This window comes from Hemitrygon akajei, chromosome 28 (genome assembly GCF_048418815.1).
Source record: "Hemitrygon akajei chromosome 28, sHemAka1.3, whole genome shotgun sequence".
NCBI classification, from domain to species: Eukaryota; Metazoa; Chordata; class Chondrichthyes; order Myliobatiformes; family Dasyatidae; genus Hemitrygon; species Hemitrygon akajei.
Window position 1 is genome coordinate 3,255,047 of NC_133151.1, and position 22,628 is coordinate 3,277,674.

General features: G+C 47.4%; 1 protein-coding gene across 1 annotated transcript; it reads left to right on the forward strand.

Annotated features, from left to right (window-relative positions):
* The first annotated feature begins 18,178 nt into the window (after positions 1-18,178).
* LOC140717624 (uncharacterized) lies at positions 18,179-21,290 on the forward strand. The gene is made up of 2 exons (XM_073031208.1): positions 18,179-18,507; positions 18,558-21,290. The coding sequence occupies exon 2, from the start codon at positions 19,084-19,086 to the stop codon at positions 20,329-20,331; it is 1,248 nt and encodes a 415-aa protein (XP_072887309.1). The 5' UTR covers positions 18,179-18,507; positions 18,558-19,083; the 3' UTR covers positions 20,332-21,290.
* The last annotated feature ends 1,338 nt before the right edge of the window (positions 21,291-22,628 follow it).

The following is a 22,628-nucleotide window of genomic DNA, read 5'->3' on the forward strand; positions in this document are numbered from 1 at the left end:
TTTGTATTTACACAGTTTGTTGTCTTCTGTACTCTGGCTGAACGCCCTAGCTGGACTGTCTTCCATTAACCATATAACAATTACAGCACGGAAACAGGCCATCTCGGCCCTTCTAGTCCGTGCCGAACGCTTACTCTCACCTAGTCCCACCAACCGCACTCAGCCCATAACCCTCCATTCCTTTCCTGTCCATATACCTATCCAATTTTACTTTAAATGACAATACCGAACCTGCCTCTACCACTTCTACTGGAAGCTCGTCCCACACAGCTACCACTCTCTGAGTAAAGAAGTTCCCCCTCGTGTTACCCCTAAACTTTTGCCCCCTAACTCTCAACTCACGTCCTCTTGTTTGAATCTCCCCTACTCTCAATGGAAAAAGCCTATCCACGTCAACGCTATCTATCCCCCACATAATTTTAAATACCTCTATCAAGTCCCCCCTCAACCTTCTACGCTCCAAAGAATAAAGACCTAACTTGTTCTTGACTAATCTGTTGGAGTTTTTCGAGGATGTAACCAGGAAGTTAGACGGGGGAGATCCAGTGGATGTAATGTACCTCGATTTTCAGAAGGCATTTGATAAGGTCCCACATAGGAGACTGGTGAGTAAAATCAAAGCTCATGACATCGGGGGGAAGACATTGACATGGATAGAAAACTGGTTGGCAGATAGAAAGCAAAGGGTAGCGGTGAATGGGTGTTTCTCGGAATGGCAGGTGGTGACTAGTGGGGTGCCACAGGGGTCAGTATTGAGACCACAGCTGTTTACCATTTACGTCAACGATTTAGATGAAGGCATTGAGAATAACATCAGCAAATTTGCTGATGATACTAAGCTGGGTGGCAGTGTGACATGTGATGAGGATGTTAGGAGAATTCAGGGTGACTTGAATAGGCTGGGTGAGTGGGCAGATACTTGGCAGATGACGTTTAATGTGAATAAGTGTGAGGTTATCCACTTTGGGAGTAAGAACAGGAAGGCAGATTATTATCTGAACGGTGTAGAGCATATATGTCAAACTCAAGGCTCGCGGGCCAAATCCGGCTCGCGGTGGAATTATCTTTGTCCCGCGAGATAATATCTAATTACTATTAAAGCTGGCCCCAGTAATCGAAGCGCCTATGGCGTATGATATGGCTAATGCTGAGTTTATTCAGGTACCAGGTTTTCAGGGTTTTTAGTGTTTATTCGGCAGTCTTGCTCGGCAGTCTTCTTCATAAGAAACGGAATTTGTAAAGTGAAACACTTTGTAGTTATAGCAGAGACTGAGACACATGAGAGCAGGCTGAGAAAACGGAGGCAACGAAAGCTGCGTTCGCACGCGTCTGACTGATCCGGCCCGCATGAAGCTGCATTTTGCTCAATCCGGCCCGTGACCTAAAATGAGTTTGACACGCCTAGTGTAGAGTTAGGTAAGGGAGAAATACAAAGAGATCTAGGAGTCCTTGTTCATCAGTCACTGAAGGTGAATGAGCAAGTGCAGCAGGCAGTGAAGAAGGCTAATGAAATGTTGGCCTTTATTACAAAGGGAATTGAGTACAAGAGCAAGGAAATCCTCTTGCATTTGTACAGAGCCCTGGTGAGACCACACCTGGAGTATTGTGTACAATTTTGGTCTCCAGGGTTAAGGAAGGACATCCTGGCTGTAGAGGAAGTTCAGCGTAGATTCACGAGGTTAATTCCTGGGATGTCTGGACTGTCTTACGCAGAGAGGTTAGAGAGACTGGGCTTGTACACACTGGAATTAAGGAGATTGAGAGGGGATCTGATTGAAACATATAAGATTATTAAGGGATTGGACAAGATAGAGGCAGGAAATATGTTCCAGATGCTGGGAGAGTCCAGTACCAGAGGGCATGGTTTGAGAATAAGGGGTAGATCATTTAGGACAGAGTTAAGGAAAAACTTCTTCTCCCAGAGAGTTGTGGTGGTCTGGAATGCACTGCCTCGGAAGGCAGTGGAGGCCAATTCTCTAGATACTTTCAAGAAGGAGCTAGATAGGTATCTTATGGATAGGGGAATCAAGGGATATGGGGACAAGGCAGGAACCGGGTATTGATTGTAGATGATCAGCCATGATCTCAAAATGGCGGTGCAGGCTCGAAGGGCCGAATGGTCTACTTCTGCACCTATTGTCTATTGTCTATTGTTCAACCTTTCTCTGTAACTTAGGTGCTGAAACCCAGGTAACATTCTAATAAATCTCCTCTGTGCTCTCTCTATTTTGTTGACATCTTTCCTATAATTCGGTGACCAGAACTGTACACAATACAGTTGATCCATTGATTCTGTTATGGTTATTATTCTGAATGTATGTTGAGTATTCCTGGAAAAAATGAACTTCAGGGCTGTACGTGGCAATGTGTATTGTACTTTGATAATAAAATTGATTTTGAAATTTGAGATAAATTAAATGCCAGGTGAGGAGCAAAAAATGGCTAGAATTCTGATTGGCTGCTTCACCATCTGGCTTGGCAGGGGGGTTGGGGTGAGGGAGCTACTGGACAGGATCGAAATAAGCTGCAGAGAGTTGTAAACTCAGTCAGCTCCATCATGGGCACCAGCCTCTGTAGTATAGAACATAGAATACAGCACAGTACAGGCCATTCAGCCCACAATGTTGTGCCGACCCTTAAACCCTGCCCCCCCTATATAACCCTCCACCTTAAATTCCTCCATATACCTGTCTAGTAGTCTCTTAAATTTCCAGGAAATTTAAATCCAGGACATCTTCAAGCAGTGATGCCTCAGAAAGGCGGCGTCCATCATTAAGGACCCCCACCACCCAGAACATGCCCTCTTCTCATTGCTACCATCAGGGAGGAGGTACAGGAGCCTGAAGACACACACTCAGCGATTCAGGAACAGCTTCTTCCCCTCTGCCATCAGGGAGGAGGTACAGGAGCCTGATGACACACACTCAACGATTCAGGAACAGCTTCTTCCCCTCTGCCATCAGGGAGGAGGTACAGGAGCCTGAAGGCACACACTCAACGATTCAGGAACAGCTTCTTCCCCTCTGCCATCAGGGAGGAGGTACAGGAGCCTGAAGGCACACACTCAACGATTCAGGAACAGCTTCTTCCCCTTTGCCATCAGGGAGGAGGTACAGGAGCCTGAAGGCACACACTCAGCGATTCAGGAACAGCTTCTTCCCCTCTGCCATCAGGGAGGAGGTACAGGAGCCTGAAGACACACACTCAACAATTCAGGAACAGCTTCTTCCCCTTTGCCATCAGGGAGGAGGTACAGGAGCCTGAAGGCACACACTCAGCGATTCAGGAACAGCTTCTTCCCCTCTGCCATCAGGGAGGAGGTACAGGAGCCTGAAGACACACACTCAGCGATTCAGGAACAGCTTCTTCCCCTCTGCCATCAGGGAGGGGGTACAGGAGCCTGAAGACACACTCAGCGATTCAGGAACAGCTTCTTCCCCTCTGCCATCCGATTCCTGAATGGACGTTGAAACCGTGAACGCTACCTTACAATAACCTATTTACTGTTTAATATACATACTTAGTGTAATTCAGTTATTTTATCTCTACATTTATCATGTGTTGTGTTGCTGCCGTAGAGTTAATCAATTTCACCACATCTGCCGGTGATATTAAAGCTGGCTCTGATACCAACAGCCAGTTCACTGACGACAAATGCATGATGGCACTGCCCCAGAGCCCAGCCCGATGAGCGACTCCAACTCCCCTCTTTTGCCTTTGAAGCTCTCCGAGCTCACGACTCCCCACGTCTCTCGTGCGGCTCCTACTGCGCTCGCTGCCCCGTCGCTCGGTGCGATGGCTTCAAAGGACACCTGCCTCAGCAGCTTGATGCAAATAAATCCATCCCCCAAGTACCGGCCGCTAATGGCTGCGCGTCGAGGTAAAATAACACTTGTCAGATCAAAGAAAGAAATGCAAGTGGAATAATTTAAAACAAAAGATCAAAAAGGGAGGCTCTAGGCCATAAGGGACGGGAACAAGTGGAATTACTGATGTAATATCTAACTTTGATGACTAGCTTCTTCAATATTCTTCAATTCAATACTTAAGACCATCCACGCTGACTACCTCGAGGTCACCTATTCGGCTCGATTTTAGCTCGTGACAGGGCAACAACCCTCGTTAAAAACACGAGAGGATCTGCAGGTGCTGGAAATCCAAAGCAACACACACACACACACGAAATGCTGGAGGAACCCGGCATCCACGGAAATGAATTAAGAGTCAACATTTCAGGTGAAGACCCTTCTTCAGGACTGAGAAGGAAGTGGGGAGGGGGGGGGGGGAGATGCCAGAATTAAAAAGGTGGTGGGGAGGGGGGAGAGGAGGACAGCCGGAAGGTGATGGGGGAAGCCAGGTGGGAGAGAAAGGTCGAGGGCTGGTGAGGAAGATACGTGGGATAAAGATAATCCAATTATAACAATTCTAATGTGTGTATAATGTGTTAATGTAGTCTCGTGAACAGAGTCACCAGGGAGAAGTAACTAGTAGACATTCGACAAAATGAGACATGGCAGGCAACATGTTGAGACCCTTCCGGAGGAAAAAGGCCAGTTTGACCCAACACTCCACGACATTTTAAGTGCTAGAGATCAACGGAGAATTCCATATTTACAATGCATCCACAATGCTTTCTTTGAAACAGACTCAACCTTCACACCTGCCTCTTCGCACCTACACTGCAGACCCCCAAATTCAGTTTCAGTTTATTGTCATTTAGAAACCACAAATGCAATGCAGTTAAAAAATGAGGCAACGTTCCTCCAGAATGATATCACAAAAGCACACGACCAAACAGACTACACTAGAAAATCCACATAACGTTTGGCAATCCCCAAATCCAGAGTCTGGCGAGGCTGCTGCGTATTAATATCGCGCTACCATCTTAGCGTGTTCCCCGGAAAGGAGCTCCAAATCCACCAGATAAACAAGACCAAAAACTAAAGCCACAAGACCTGCATAAAACCACATAGTTACAACATATAGTTACAACAGTGCAAACAATAGCATAATTAATAAAAAAACAGACCATGGGCACAGTAAAAATAGTCCAAAGATGTTAAAAGACTATAAGTTCGAAAGAAATCACCACACAGTTTCCACAAGTCCCCAGGGTCCCGACAGACTCGCCATCCCACGCCGGTGGCAGAAGGGAATACCCCCGCTATGGACTTCCACGGCACCGCCCGACCCAGCCTCACAGACGCAGCACACACCGAAAGCGACCTGACTGCAGCGGACTCCGAGTCCGTCGAACCTCCGAGCCGACGACCATCCCCTCCGGCACAGCTTCTCCAAGCACCATCCTCTGCCGAGCGTATTAAGGCAGCCCCGTCAACGGCCACTGGCAACGCGACCCCGAGGACTGGGGGCCTGTTCTTCCCAGCAGAGTCCCGGACCTCACAGCAGCAGTAGCAACGAAGAAGCAACAATGAATTTAAATCAGCAATGTCTGGTCTTCCAAGTAACTGTGGTTCACGATGCTTAGGAACCCATTGTTCGGAGCTGCATTTTAAATCTGCTCTACAAACCATATTCAGATCTACAAGACCATAAGACATAGGAGCAGAATTAGGCCATTCGGCCCATCGATTCCATCATGGCTGATCCTGGATCCCACTCAACTTGTCTTCTTGCTACCGTTGATACTCTGACCAATCAGGAAACTGTCAACTTTCGCCTTAAGTTGGCCTCCACCGCCAACTTAAGTTGGTCTGTGGCAAAGCATTTCACAGGTTCACTACTCTCTGGCTAAAAAAAAAATCCTCTTTACCCTTAATTTTTGCCCCTTAATTTTGAGGCTGTGCCCTCCAGTTCTGGGTACCCCCACCATAGGAAACATTCTCTCCACATCCACCCTAGCTAGTCCTTTCAACATTCAGTAGGTTTCAATGAGATCCCCTCCACGTTCTTCTAAATTCCAGTGAGTACAGGCCCAAAGCTGCCAAACGCTCCTCATATGTTAACCCCTTCGTTCCCAGAATCATCCTCCTGAACCTCCTCTGGACTCTCTCCAATGACAACACGTCCTTTCTGAGATATGAGATCCAAATCTGTTGACAATACTCCCAAGTGTGGCCTGACTAGTGTCTTATAAAGGCTCAGCATTATCTCCTTGCTTTTATATTCTATTCCCCTTGAAATAAATGCCAACATTGCATTTGCCTTCTTTACCAAAGACTCAATCTGTAAATTAACCTTCTGGGAGTCTTGCACGAGGACTCCTAAGTCCCTCTGCACCTCTGACGTGTGAACCTTCTCCCCATTTGGATAATAGTCCACACTATTGTTCCTTTTACCAAAATGCATCATCATAAATTTCCCTACACTGTTTTCCATCTGCCACTTTTTTGCCCATTCTTCCAATTTGTCCAAGTCCTGCTGCAATCGCATTGCTTCCTCAGCACTACCTACCCCACCACCTATCTTTGCTTCATCTGCAAACTTTGCCACAAAGCCATCAATTCCATTCTCTAAATCACTGACAAACGATGTGAAAAGTAGCAGTCCCAATACTGACCCCTGAGGAACACCACTAGTCACCGGCAGCCAACCAGAAAAGCCCCTTTTATTTCCACTCGCTGCCTCCTGCCTGTCGGCCATTCCTCTATCCATGCCGGTATCTCTCCCGTAACGCCATACGATTTTATCTTGTTTAAGCAGATTTATATGAGGAATCTTATCAAACGCTTTCTGGAAATCCAAGTAAATGACATCCACTGCCTCTCCTTTGTCCACCCTGCTTGTTACTTCCTCGAAGAACTGTAATGGATTTGTCATACGCGATCTCCCTTGACAGAAACCATATTGACTTTGACTTATTTTTATCATTAGTCTCCAAGAACCTCGAAACCTCATCCTTCATAATGGACTCCAACATTTTCCCAACCACTGAGGTTAGGCTAACTGGCCTAGAATTTCCTTTCTTTTGCCTTCACTCTTAAAGAGTGGAGTGATGTTTGCAGTCTTCCAGTCCTCCAGGACGATGCCAGAATGAAAGATCATGACCAATGCATCTGTTATCTCTGCAGCAACCTCTCTCAGGACTCTGGGATGTAGTCCATCTGGCCCAGGTGACTTATCCACATTAAGACCTTTGAGTTTGCCTGACACTTTTTCCTTTGCAATAGCAACGGCGCTCACTCCTGCTCTCCGATACTCCTGGACCTCTGGCACGCTGCTAGCGTCTTCCACAGCGAAGACAGATGCAAAGTACATCTGTCAAAAGTTTGCCTACCATTTCTTGGTCCCCCATTATGCTTCACTAGCATAATTTTCCAGTGGTCCAATTTCAACTCTCACCTCCCTTTTACTCTTTATATAACTGGAAAAAAAATTGGTGTCCTGCTTTATACTATTGGCTAATTTGCCCTCATATTTAATCTTTTCCCTTCTTATGGCTTTTTTTCAGTTGCCTTTAGTTGGATTTTAAACGCTTCCCAACCATCCAGCTTCCCACTTATAATGCCCTTAGTTTTTTAAGGCAGCAAAAGTGAGTGGGAAGCTGGATGATTGGGAAGCTTTAAAAAAATCTAACATCTGAAGAAGACTGGTGGCTGAAGTTATTTGCTGCATGTGCTAACCCCAAAAGCACGCCAGCGCTAAGACTTAGACAATTAAAAATACGAAAAAGGGTGTTATGTAAACCGTTATACCACTTTCCACCAGTAACCGGAGACAAAACACCACATACTATTTTGTCAAAGATACAAATTAATAAAAATACAAATGATGTAAGAAAGAAACTACGATTTTATTCTTGAATTGGGTCAACTAGTATCTTATAAAAAGTATATGAAGAACGTAGACCAATACAGCACAGTACAGGCCATTCGGCCCACAATGTTGTGTCGACCCTTAAACCCTGCCTCCCATATAACCCCCCCCCACCTTAAATTCCTCCATATACCTGTCTAGTAGTCTCTTAAATTTCACTAGTGTATCTGCCTCCACCACTGACTCAGGCAGGCTTAGGTGTGCAAGGCAAAATTTCAGTGGTGGTGTTTGGAGTTCCATCGAGAATTCCTTTCTCTTTTACTCTTAACCTCACAGCAGTAAAGCCCCTCTTGCCCTGTTAACTGGTTTATACACGAGCACGAGGAGACACTTACTAATTGCTCTCCTTTTTAATAATGGTCTGCTATTCTTTACGCCACTGTGAATAACCCGATATTTCCATCTCTCACCTTACTGCTTGTGCGTCCCTTTGCTCAGACCTCACAGTCTCGCACTCAGCTTTCTTTCATCCATGTATCTTAATGTGTTTCATTTAAGCCGGGAACACCGTAATTAAAAAAACAGCCAGGGGCCTAGCATCGATCGCTGTGGCGATCTCAGTGTAAGAACAGATCATAGCTCGTCTCTGTTCTTCAAACAGCCATATTAATACGTGAACTAACCTCTTTTATTTCATTTGGAGGTACAGAAGGGTGACGACCTTCTGGCCCAGAGAGCCACATTGCTGCATTACAGTGTTGTGAGCCAATGTTCCCTCTCATTGGTAATGACCAGTGCGCACAGCAATCTTGTGCCGTGCAATTTTTGTGTTGCCCGCTGACAACAGCACGTGCGCACTGAATGACTGCTTCAATAAAAACAGCGTTAAGTAAGCCGGTTCTAAAGATCTGCTGACGAGTCGCTGCAAACTCCGCGTTGTCAGCACGTCTCGCGTCGGAAGCCGGGAGAGGAGATGTCATCGTGGACGGTGGTGAAATACGCTGACGAGGGTGACGAGCTCTCGGGTGCAGTTTGAGCAACGCATGCAAAATGCTGGTGGAACACAGCAGGCCAGGCAGCATCTACAGGGAGAAACGCTGTCGACGTTTTGGGCCGAGACCCTCCGTCAGGAATCAAAACAGGTTCAATACCGCCCCCTGCTGACCAGGAGGATTCAGGAGAGTGGTCCCAACATCTAAAACAGGTTCAATGCCGCCCCCTGCTGACCGGGAGGATTCAGGAGAGTGGTCCCAACATCTAAAACAGGTTCAATACCGCCCCCTGCTGACCAGGAGGATTCAGGAGAGTGGTCCCAACATCTAAAACAGGTTCAATACCGCCCCCTGCTGACCAGGAGGATTCAGGAGAGTGGTCCCAACATCTAAAACAGGTTCAATACCACCCCCTGCTGACCAGGAGGATTCAGGAGAGTGGTCCCAACATCTAAAACAGCTTCAATACCGCCCCCTGCTGACCAGGAGGATTCAGGAGAGTGGTCCCAACATCTAAAACAGGTTCAATACCGCCCCTGCTGACCGGGAGGATTCAGGAGAGTGGTCCCAACATCTAAAACAACACACACAAAATGCTGGTGGAACGCAGCAGGCCAGGCAGCATCTATAGGGAGAAGCACTGTCGACGTTTCGGGCCGAGACCCTTCGTCAGGACTAACTGAAAGGAAAGATAGTATGAGATTTGAAAGTAGGAGGGGGAGGGGGAAATGCGAAATGATAGGAGAAGACCGGAGGGGGTGGGGTGAAGCTAAGAGCTGGAAAGGTGATCGGCGAAAGTGATACAGAGCTGGAGAAGGGAAAGGATCATGGGACGGGAGGCCTAGGGAGAAAGAAAGGGGGAGGGGAGCACCGGAGGGAAATGGAGAACAGGCAGAGTGATGGGCAGAGAGAGAGAAAGCTCCTAAAAAAAATAAATAAATCAGGGATGGGGTAAGAAGGGGAGGAGGGGCATTAACGGAAGTTAGAGAAGTCAATGTTCATGCCATCAGGTTGAAGGCTACCCAGACAGAATATAAGGTGTTGTTCCTCCAACCTGAGTGTGGGTTCATCTTGACAGTGTTATGAGTGCTGAACAGACCTGATTGTATTGCTTAGTTTACTAATAAACACCTTTAGTTTTTGGTACCACCAGACTCCAACGGATTCTTCTATTTCTGCTGGTCTGTAAATCCAGTTACGGGGTATGTAACAACAGTAGAGGAGGCCAAGGTTCCTTTCCCTTCTCCAGCTCTGTATCCCTTTTGCCAAACACCTTTCCAGCTCTCAGCTTCACTCAATCCCCTCCGGACTTCTCCTATCATTTCGTATTTCCCCCTCCCCCCACTACTTTCAAATCTCTTACGATCTTTTCTTTCAGTTAGTCCCGACGAAGGGTCTCAGCCTGAAACATCTGACAGTGCTTCTCCCTATAGATGCTGCCTGGCCTGCTGCGTTCCACCAGCATTTTGTGTGTGTTGCTTGAATTTCCAGCCTCTGCAGATTTCCTCGTGTGGGCGCAGTTTAAATTCTTTTGTGCGCCAGCGGCAAAATATGTGTGCGCGCACACAACCGACTTAGAGGTAATGTGGCCAGTTACCTAGGTCTGTATAACGTGGGCGGAAACCAACACACTTTGGGGAAACCTACACCATCACGGGATAGACGTACAAACTCTTTACAGGCAGCGGCGGGAATTGAACCCAGGTCGCTGGCGCTGTAAAACCGTTATGCTATCCACCATGCTACTGTGCCACCCCCATCAGACTTTTTGTTACACACAACATTCGGTGAGAATCTATTTCCTCCACTGACCTCTCCTCCCGACTGCCCAATCATGCACTGCCCACCATATGATCTACATATTAGATTCTATATTTTACAGGTAATTTAACTGGTGATAAGATAACAAATGATAAGATCCGGGCTTCATGTCTGCAGGCTCTGTGTCATTTACTCTGCTGGGCCCTGAACTGAGGCTGAGGCTGTGGGCCTGCTCCGGGCTTCGAGTCTGAGGAACTCACTTTCATAAGAACATAAGAAATAGGAGCAGGAGTCGGCCATCCGGCCCATCGAGCCTGCCCCGCCATTCAATAAGATCGTGGCTGATCTGTCCATAAACTCAACTCCATCTCCCTGACTTTTCCCCATAACCCTTCATTCCCCCACTATGTAAATATCTATCTAACTGTATCTAGCTGTCTAGATACACAACCTAGGTCAATATGATATGCGGACCGGGCTGTTGCCCATGTAGCAAGCTCCCCCTCTCCACGCATCTGGTGAACCCAAAGGAATGGCAGAGACCAATACAATTTGGCACCAGCGGCATAGCAGGAGTTGCCGGTCAGCGTTGTTGACTGATGTCAGGGATTTGTGCTTTGGCTCTTGGTAGGGTCAACAGGTCAAAGGGGAGAGGCCAGACCAAGAGAGGTCCTCCGGTCTTCCAGGCTCTGGGCTAACAACCCTGACTGGTCAAACAAAAGTGTTACAGAAACAGCGATGAAGAATCCTTCTCCATCTGAGTGTGACGGTACTCCCGAGTCTCTCCCCGGGTTTTGCGTGACTGATGGTAGTGAAAACCGAGAGGAAGCTACTGGCACGATGAAGGAAGCCCTGAACACCGCCAGAGAAGGAGGACCTTCATCACTGCCCGAAACACCAGTGGCGTAACAGGCCGTAAAAGTATCTGGACAATAGATATTTGACGTTTTGTTTAATGAGTTCTTCTGAGTTTCTTAGTTTAGTGGCTGCCTGCAAGGGGACAAATTCCAAGGTTGTATAATGTATACATAGAACATGTACAGCACATTACAGGCCCTTCGGCCCACAATGTTGTGCCGACCCTCAAACCCTGCCTCACGTATAACCCCCCACCTTAAATTCCTCCATATACCTGTCTAGTAGTCTCTTAAACTTCACTAGTCTATCTGCCTCCACCACTGACTCAGGCAGTGCATTCCACGTACCAACCACTCTCTGAGTGAAAAACCTTCCTCTAATATCCCCCTTGAACTTCCCTCCCCTTACCTTAAAGCCGTGTCCTCTTGTACTGAGCAGTGGTGCCCTGGGGAAGAGGCGCTGGCTGTCCACTCTATCTATTCCTCTTAATATCTTGTACACCTCTATCATGTCTCCTCTCATCCTCCTTCTCTCCAGAGAGTAAAGCCCTAGCTCCCTTAATCTCTGATCATAATCCATACTCTCTAAACCAGGCAGCATCCTGGTAAATCTCCTCTGCACCCTTTCCAATGCTTCCACATCCTTTCTATAGTGAGGCGACCAGAACTGGACACAGTACTCCAAGTGTGGCCTAACCAGAGTTTTATAGAGCTGCATCATTACATCGCATCTCTTAAACTCTATCCTTCGACTAATGAAAGCTAACACCCCATAAGCTTTCTTAACTACCCTATCTACCTGTGAGGCAACTTTCAGGGATCTGTGGACATATACCCCCAGATCCCTCTGCTCCTCCATGTGACCAAGTATCCTGCCATTTACTTTGTACTTTGCCTTGGAGTTTGTCCTTCCAGAGTGTACCACCTCACACTTCTCCGGGTTGAACTCCATCTGCCACTTCTCAGCCCACTTCTGCATCCTATCAATGTCTCTCTGCAATCTTCGACAATCCTCTACACTATCCACAACACCACCAACCTTTGAGTCGTCTGCAAACTTGCCAACCCACCCTTCTACCCCCACATCCAGGTTGTTAATAAAAATCACGAAAAGTAGATGTCCCAGAACAGATCCTTGTGGGATACCACTAGTCACAACCCTCCAATCTGAATGTACTCCCTCCACCACAACCCTCTGCCTTCTGCAGGCAAGCCAATTCTGAATCCACCTGGCCAAACCTACCTGGATCCCATGCCTTCTGACTTTCTGAATAAGCCTACCGTGTGGAACCTTGTCAAATGCCTTACTAAAATCCATGTAGATCACATCCACTGCATTACCCTCATCTATATGCCTTGGCACCTCCTCAAAGAACTCTATCTGGCTTGTTAGGCACAATCTGCCCTTCACAAAGCCATGCTGACTGTCCCTGATCAGACCATGATTCTCTAAATGCCCATAGATCCTATCTCTAAGAATCTTTTCCAACAGCTTTCCCACCACAGACATAAGGCTCACTGGTCTATAATTACCTGGACTATCCCTACTACCTGTTTTGAACAAGGGGACAACATTCGCCTCCCTCCAATCCTCCGGTACCATTCCCGTGGACAATGAGGACATAAAGATCCTAACCAGAGGTTCAGCAATCTCTTCCCTCGCCTCGTGGAACAGCCTGGGGAATATTCCGTCAGGCCCCGGGGACTTATCTGTCCTAATGTATTTTAACAACTCCAACACCTCCTCTCCCTTAATATCAACATGCTCCAGGACATCAACCTCACTCATATTGTCCTCACCGTCTTTGATACATACTTTGATAATAAATACACTTTGCACTCCGTTGTTTGTTTCACCACTGAATAAGGTTATTGATTATCTTTTCCAAATGAATTGTCACAGTGGAGCCAATACTTCAGATCAATAACACTGTACAACAATTTTTTTCAAAATTCTTGCTTCCTCAGAATTTTTTTTGTTTATGCTAGACCACTTGAAGCTGAACATGAATATAATTTCAGTGCTTGTATCACGTAGGGATTTGGAGAAACAAGAAATTAACTTTTATTAAATTATAGGAAAGATGTCAACAAAATAGAGAGAGTACAGAGGAGATTTACTAGAATGTTACCTGGGTTTCAGCACCTAAGTTACAGAGAAAGGTTGAACAAGTTAGGTCTTTATTCTTTGGAGCGTAGAAGGTTGAGGGGGGAATTGATAGAGGTATTTAAAATTATGAGGGGGTAGATAGAGTTGACGTGGATAGGCTTTTTCCATTGAGAGTAGGAGAGATTCAAACAAGAGGACATGAGTTGAGAGTTAGGGGGCAAAAGTTTAAGGGTAACACGAGGGGGAATTTCTTTACTCAGAGAGTGGTAGCTGTGTGGAATGAGCTTCCAGTAGAAGTGGTAGAGGCAGGTTTGATATTGTCATTTAAAGTAAAATTGGATAGGTATATGGACAGTAAAGGAATGGAGGGTTATGGGCTGAGTGCAGGTCGGTGGGACTAGGTGAGAGTAAGCGTTCAGCACGGACTGAAAGGGCTGAGATGGCCTGTTTCCGTGCTGTAATTGTTGTATGGTTATATGGTTATATAATGCCTTTAATAGCTTCATGGTATTAATACTTTACAATAGTCCAATTAAGCTAAAACTGTTTTGTTGATGATTTTCATTTGTACTTGGTGTCTGAGGCTTCTTGCTTAAGTGTCCAACAATAATCAGCCAGCATTGACGGATTCCAGTTGCCCTGATACAGTTTCTCCATGACCGCAATGTCCTGGTGAAACCTTTGACCGTGCTCGTCACTGACAGCGCCAAGATTTGCAGGGAAGGAGTCTAAATGGGAAGGCAGAAAATGAATCTTTAGTGACATGTTGCATGTCATGGTTTTGTATGCTTGAAGCAACCAGCTGCAGGTATTTTGGTGCTTTGTAGTTGCCAAGGAAATTTTCAACAACATCCTTGAATGCCTTCCATGCTATCTTGTCCGGTCCCACTAGAAGATCTTCAAATTGCCTGTCATCAATGACCTGTTTGACTCATGAACCTTTCTGCAACAAAAATGCCTTCCTTAACCTTGTCCTCAGTTATTGCACCTTGAATTACGTATTTAAATATAGACGATTTTTTATGGTGCCTGATAGGGAAATTTCATGGCAATTTTCATGATCAAAAGCCCAAACTCCATAGGGTACACCCAAAAATATTCAGGAAACAAAATCGCCTGTTGTGTCCAGTGTAATCCAAGGTTCCACCATATCCCAATTTTATCTCCTCATGCTTCCTTGAAGAGCAGTTTCCAAACTGATGGAATTGCTCCAGAAATCTGAAGAATTTTGGAAGGTCACCATTCATGCATGAACACTTAAAGTAGCAATATCTTTTGTTCCCCGAGGAGCTCAATAATCCGGAGAACTGTGAACTTTCCATGTCATTAATTTCCTTTGGCAAAATATGCACTTCATCATGGCTAACTAAAGAAGAAACAGAGAGCATGGGAGGAGTGGGAGTCACATGGGGGCTGCAGATGTCGGAAAGGTGGAAATTAGAGATGCAAAGGTCAGGTGAGGGTTAAGAGACCGAGAGGAAGGGGAGTGTTGGAGATGTGAGAAGGGGTCAATCAGTGAAGGGATGACTTCTTGCCAAAGAAGGTGGAGGCAGTGGAAGAAGAGCTCCTGTTGAGAGGTGTGGTCAGAAGGGTCAGGTGAGGCCTCTGCGGTGGTCTGACCCCCCGAGCAGATAATGGGAGGATCTCCCGCACTCCTTTGCAGGGTTTGACTGCGACGTCCAACAAGTCCCTCCCTCACACAGATGCTGCTAGATTTCCCTATTTTTAATCAATGCAATTCAAGTTTAATTCGCATTCAGCCACGCTTGGATACAGCCAAACGAGACGGCATCACTCCGGGGTCAAGGTACAAAACACAATACCGACAGTCACACACAGAACAAAGTGCCCATAGCACGTACAAATAAAAAGATACACCCACTCAATATAGACCATGAGCCAGGACCCCAAATTTGGGCCACTGGTACCATCTGGGGGGGGGGGAATAATTCTTATTCTTAGTGGTAGCTTTCTGTGGGGTAGCATTGGGTTGCACGCATACACAGGATGTGACACCGTGAATGCTTTTGCAGGCAAAGGGAAGACAAGTGCCCCTAAAACTTCTGACCAGCCACCGGGAAGCTCAGGACACATTGGGTCAGGAATGGGACCTCTCCCCAGAACCGATGGACAAACTGGGGGCATTTACATGTCTCCTGCACGCCCCAAAAGCATCGACCACCAAGGTCAATGAGCTCAGGTATCACCTTTTCTGTGCCAAGAAAGGTGAAGTCGAAAGTCGTCAATTCCCACCTGCTTAACAAAACACGCACAGCGAGCCAACTACCAGGCTGGTGTCTGGAGAAGAGCCCACAAGTGCCAAGCTCTGTTGGTAGAGGATGGAAGATGGAGAGAGAAGAGGAAGCTGAACAGTTGGTGGTGCACCGGATGGAAGACCAGCCAGCACCCGATGCCGTCCTGGATCTACTGGCCTGTAACTGTCCACAAAAATATTCACTCCCAAGATGTATGTGTGTTGCAAATGGCCTCGGGTGTACTGACATATGCAGACTGGCAGACTGTGAGAATCAGAGAGTGAGGAAAGTTCAGATGAAGACGTGGAAGACTTGGAAAATCATTATGATTATTAATAGGTTCTGAAAGTATGGAAAACAAAGTACGGAAAGCATCTTTGATTAAATATATTCATTTTACAACCAAATAAGGCCCAGGTTATGGCCGTGTGGAACCCCACATTTGAATTATTGTACTGTAAGTCTATATGCTATGACAAAAGCTTAAGATCGTTTTGATTTGATACAACAATATGGAAAATAGCATGACATTGATAAATCTCCAGAAATCTCTCCAAATGGGGTTTTATACCTTTTGGGGGATACATTTTCTGCTGTACTGATGCTAATATGGAATACATAAACAAAAAGTGGTTCCTTATTTGAATTCCTGAATAAATTCTTTACAAATCCATGTGATTATATGGGTCCTGGGGTTTTACTGACTTTTCCAAAATAAACAACAGACAAATATTTTTCTAAAAATGAAATGATTCCCTCTACTGAAATTGGGCGCTGTACTGCGAGAGCCACCAACGACATAGTTTTCAACTTAGAATTTTACAACAACATTTGATGAAAAGTGCTTGAACTCAGCTATCATTGTGACAAATTTCAATGTTGAGGTATCACTGATGACAAAATACCACTAGGTTGAATATATATGTTGGACTTCATATTGGCCACTTTTCAGAAATGCTTATTTTAGGGTAGTGTTATAAAATGCATGATAGCACGCACACAAAGCTACCACTGGTGCAATGCTATCACATATTTTCTAACTCTAGACATGTATACCTTGCCAAAAATCACTGAGAGCATTATTCCCCTCAGATGGTACCGACCAACCCTACTGGCTCACGGGACTAATAAAAGAGACTAGCCTCAAGCCACCCAATACCGCTGAGATCTGCAGACGACCACAACGGAACTAGTCTTTTGCCGTGCCAACACTGGGCCCTGACTCCAGCCCGGACGGAGCACCACCCCTCTGGAGCACACCAGTTCTGACGCCTCTCCCCCAGCAACTGTAATCAGGCAAGGCCGCGGCTTGAGACCGATCTTCGCACGTACAAGATAGCAAGCACATCAAAGGATATCATTAATACTAATACGCAAAATATGTATGTAACAGGAAATAAAATTATTTCCTATACCGTTTCATTAGAATTAAGTAATTTACAGGCCTTACAAGCTCCAGGATGTTTCCAGCTCACCAATGATCGCACTAGGGATATACTGGGCCTGAGAATTGAACCACTTTACGTTTCCACGAGTACGCACAGTTGGGAGGTGACTCCTCTGTACAAATACTGACGAGTTCCTCCAACAGTTCATTTGTTGCCCCAAGGAGTTGTTGGGGTTAATTAGTATTGGGGTTAATTTGTGTCGGGGTTAATTCGTGTTGGGGTTAATTCGGGACCGCCATTACAGGTCAGGAGTGGCTCACGTAACGCACATCATGTTAGGAAGCTGGAATGCGAGCGAGGGGGAGCGAAACTGGGGACCCCGCTACACCGATACTATTAGTGTCACGCGATACAGTAAACAAAAGAAACTCGTGAGCATCTGGCTATGGGCCAATAGATGGACACGAGTGCCCGATATTACCTAATATGTAACGGGGTATTGTGGTGGGGGGAAAAAGGGATATAAATAAGAGCAGATTGTAAGGAGAGGCCAGAAAGCGCGCCTTCTCCAGCGATTCCGTCGACTCGCTGTACCAGTTACGATTCCAGCCAATAAAGCCACGTGTTGCTATATTCCGGTGTTGGTTGTCTCTCTTCCTAAACGAACACAGGGCAGAATTTCAAGCCCAACATTTGGTGACCCCGACGTGGGGAGGGAGAGACAACACAGGCTGGCGGGTCCGACGGCAGACAACTTGCGGCCGCAAGCTCGACTAAGGTCAGGAAGTGCCTGTTATATCGAAGACTTCCACTAGATAGTTAAATCACTGAGTTAGATCTTGTCTGCTGACGGATCCTCACCAACCCCAAATTACCCTGGGAGAGATCATTCCCGGTGCAGAATCGTGACTGGTAAGTACTAACTCTTATCTGTTTTTAGGAAGATTCTCCGCCCGTGAAAAAGTCTTCTGAGTGAGGGTACCCGCCGCCCACGAAGGACATAAAAGTCTCAGGAGTGAGGAGGAGAAAAGTGTCGCGGTACACCGTAGTACACAGGGATACTGACGGCGCCTACCTTAGACTGGTTGTTAAGAGGAGAAAGCTCCCACGCGAAGGTCAGGTTTTGAAAGGCGACCGTCCCACATTTGATCCTCTCTGTGTACTAGGGAGCCATGGAGCACTTCAATTTCGAGTTACCAAAACTCAGACATTGGTGTGTTGAGTAACAGAGTATATGAGAGTTTTTAGAAATATGGTAAAATTGATAACTGCGAGTTCAATAAACTAACAGTGAGCAGCCGCAGGGGTCGGACACCATCAAGGTAGGAGTGGAAGTGTTCCTCCGAGGCCCGGGGAAGCTCACCTGGAACGGAAAACGGTGGCATGGTCCATACCCTGTCGCCGAGGTCTCCAACAGGGCATTAAAAGGTAAGAAGGGAGGGGGACAATAACTGGCACCATTTCTCGCACTGCTCCAGGACAAAGAAAGGAAGACCGATTGATCCCGATTCCGACATAGAGGAGGAGGAAGCCGAGGAGGATGACGCCATGGAAAACCCTGATATGGGTAGGAGTAATGCTCCTAGGTAAGGCGCCGATGGCCGAAGCGGGAAGGGGAGGAGATGCGTGCGGAGCGAATATCATCCTTAATGCGGACCCTCATACAGGTAGGACATTCCAGTTTGACCTGTGCGATGTGATCAACTGTTGGGGCGACAAGAAAGCCTGGACTGGGTATAATGTCTACATGTGTCCATTCACCTTGGGATACCCGAACCCATGGGTAAAGGAGTGTAGCGCATGGATAAATGTATGGTGGTGGACAGGCCCAGACCAGTCCTGGCTGGATAAGAGGCCAAACAATCGAGGGTCCTCCAAACCCTACTATGAGTTTAAGAGGAAGGTGAGCCTTTACAGGGGCTCTGTTTGGGGAAGAAAGCAGGGAGTGAACCCGTTAATCCTGACACTCAAGGAAGAAATACACAACCCTTTTAGTATGAAGGGATGGTCGTCACAGACCTGCTCCACTCATCGCGGGTCAAAGAACAGGGGGCAGGGGGCGTGCTCTACCTGATCATAAGGGCGGACGTGACAGGCCGAGACCCATGGGGAATTATCCGGATCAATCTGGGAACCCACACAGACCCAGGATTGGGTCCCACAGCCAGCCCTGTTCTGGTAAAGAGTTCGGACACGAATAAGATAACTCCCCGGGAGTATATTGCAATTGAGACAGGGTACGTGGAAGCAAACGCCTGGGTTGACCGAGTGGTCCAATACACCACCCAGGCAGCGATAGGGGACTGCTGGGTATGTGCTACGGGGAAACCCACACTCCTCATGAGTCCCAGCCCCTTCGAGGAAGGAAATGACACCTTCCGTTGCGCCCTCGAACTCATGTCACTAACCAACCCCTCTGCCGGGTGTAAGTCCTGGGAAACCTATTTCCCCATGGCCCCGGCCAATGTGACCCCACCAGCCTTTAGGGTGGACCCGATCAGGAACATCACTTGCGTTACTAACCTGTCCCCGTCGGATCAGCCCTACAGAGTGGGCAACCTACCTGACAGTGCATGTTCTACCCGGATCAGTCTTACTGGCACCGAAAACGCCACCATGCTGACTGTCAGCAGGGCGGACCTCTGGTGGTACTGTGGGAAACGGGTCCTATATAATTGGCTACCTGTAAACTGGGAGGGGACCTGCACCCTGATCACTCTAAATGTACCTCTTTTCATTGCGGCAAAGAATCCAGGGGACTACACCCTCAACCCAATCCCTGATGAAATCGGGAGGTGGTATAGGAACAAGAGGGCGCTCACTGAAAGGGGGGAAAGGAACCCCGATGGGATATGGATCGATGCTATCGGTCAGGCTAGAAACATCCCGGACGAATATAAACTGGCAGACGAGGTAGCTGCAGGCTTTGAGAGCTTTCCACTTTTTTCAGCCATATTCCCAATCACCACCAATAAAAATGTCAACCGGATCAACCTGATCCACTATAACGTTCAGAGGCTGGCTAATCTAACCAGGGACATCGCGGAAGCTGTCCACGAGCAGCTATCACAGACGTCCCTAATGACCCTGCAGAACAGAATTGCCATAGACATGATCTTAGCAGAGAAGGGCGGAGTGTGCGCCCTGTTTGGTGACATGTGCTGTATGTCCATAGCGAACAATACAGGCCCGGACGGATCACTAACCAAGGGCTTGACTAAATTGCGATCCCTGGCCAATGAGCTAAAGTAACACTCAGGAGTCAATAACCCAGTGCTGAATTGGTTGAAACGTACGTTTGGGGAATGGGGGGTCCTACTTGGACAGTTGGCACTGGGACTGTCTATTTCAATTGCTATCTTTATCACGTGTGGTTGTTGTTGCATACCCTGCATCAGGACCCTAGTGGTCCGAACTATAGATCGAGCCTTGACTGGAAAGGATGGACCTCCACCGGCGTACCAGGCACCCTTGTTCCCGGTGGAAGGGGCGATCGAGGCCCTCCCGAAAGCAGACGCACTATGGGAGAACACGGACTGGAATGGGCCATACCAAGGAGGAAATTGAGAGTTGTTTTTGAATAAGTTTTCTGAAATGTTGCATGCTACTTGTAAAAATTGCGAATGTTTAGGGAACCCCTACCCATATTTTGTGACCCTAGGTCGGACAAATCAGGATGTGCAAATAGGGAGGACACGTCAAAGAGTGCTGGGGGACACTCACCTCCCTGCCTGATCCCGGCAGCCTCGGAAAAGATTGTAAGGGATGTGGGGATGTGGCCTCTGGGAGGCCAAGGGAGGGAGTGTTGGGGTTAATTAGTATTGGGGTTAATTTGTGTCGGGGTTAATTCGTGTTGGGGTTAATTCGGGACCGCCATTACAGGTCAGGAGTGGCTCACGTAACGCACATCATGTTAGGAAGCTGGAATGCGAGCGAGGGGGAGCGAAACTGGGGACCCCGCTACACCGATACTATTAGTGTCACGCGATACAGTAAACAAAAGAAACTCGTGAGCATCTGGCTATGGGCCAATAGATGGACACGAGTGCCCGATATTACCTAATATGTAACGGGGTATTGTGGTGGGGGGAAAAAGGGATATAAATAAGAGCAGATTGTAAGGAGAGGCCAGAAAGCGCGCCTTCTCCAGCGATTCCGTCGACTCGCTGTACCAGTTACGATTCCAGCCAATAAAGCCACGTGTTGCTATATTCCGGTGTTGGTTGTCTCTCTTCCTAAAAGAATACAGGGCAGAATTTCAAGCCCAACAGAGTCGACAGTCTGGGGAGCAGCAACGAACAAACAGAATCAACCGCTGGAGGTCCTGGAATATGAAATAAAGAGGTTGAGGGAAAAAGAATGCCGATTGTAAGAGTTTCTATAGCTACGTAAAAGAATAGCAGAAGTAATTGCAGGTCTCGAGTGCATGTGAAAAGGGCGGTGATTATCTGGCCCCTTAAGCGTGCTCACCCCGTCACTATGACGATGGCTGGTCTGATCTTGGCCTCATCTCTCCACTTTCTTGCTTGGTCCCCATCCTTCGTTTAGCCCAAAACTCACCTCAGTTATTAATAGACCTCCGTCGGTCAGGGTCGACCATGGATGTTGTGTGATACGCTAGCCTGGGCAGTACGATATGGAGAGCAAGCTGTTGACCATGTAGCAAGCTCCCCCTCTCCACGCATCTGACGAACCCAAAGGAACGCAGAGACCGACACAGTCGCAGGAGTCGCCAGTCAGCGTTGAACTCAACGGAGGACTGCCTCAGGGGCTCCAGCTCCGGATTTTTCCCTCGGGGTTCGCTCCTGAAGCCTTCCCCGCGAGCGGGCATAGCAGAGGTTTGAGATCAGAGGCTTCCTTCTCCTGGGCAGCGCCGTAGCGATAGCAGTCAGCGCGAAGCTTTACAGTGCCGGCCACCGGGGATTGATTCGCGCCGCTGCCTGTGAGGAGTTTGCGTGCTCTCCCTGTGACCGCGTGGGTTTCCTCCGGGTGCTCCGGTTTCCTCCCACAGTCCAAAGACACACCGGTTGGTCGGTTAATTGGTCATTGGAAATTGTCACGCGATTAGGTTAGGATGAAGCCGGGGGAGATTGCTGGGCGGCACCAGAAGGGCTGATTCCGCACTGTACCTCAATAAATAAATAAATACATGAGCTGCCAACCGCGGCTGATGAGCCCCGTCTGCCCAGGGTGATTGGCTTTAAGGCACCAGTATCCCACCTTTGCCTCTTCTCCTGACAGTAGAGATGGTCCAGCCAGGTTTAGTAGCTCCACGTGAAGGCCAGGAGCTGGGCTTGGTTGTCAGAGGCTATTTGAGACGCGCGCCATTGGGAGCATTTAATAGGTAGTGGCAGCTTGTCCCCATTACCACTCCCCAGCTACAACAACCTTAATGAACCATTCATTAATATACTCAACGACCGAGCATCTGAAAACCTCCGAAGTCGGGACATCAGAACAACCACAACTATTGCGATAAAGACATTTCCCATTTCAGTCTTAGGTGCAGAAGTAGACCATTCGAGCCTGCACCGCCATTCTGAGATCAT

Coding starts and splice junctions, on each gene's coding strand:
- LOC140717624 (XM_073031208.1), top strand. CDS start 19,084: ATGGTCGTCACAGACCTGCTCCACTCATCGCGGGTCAAAGAACAGGGG.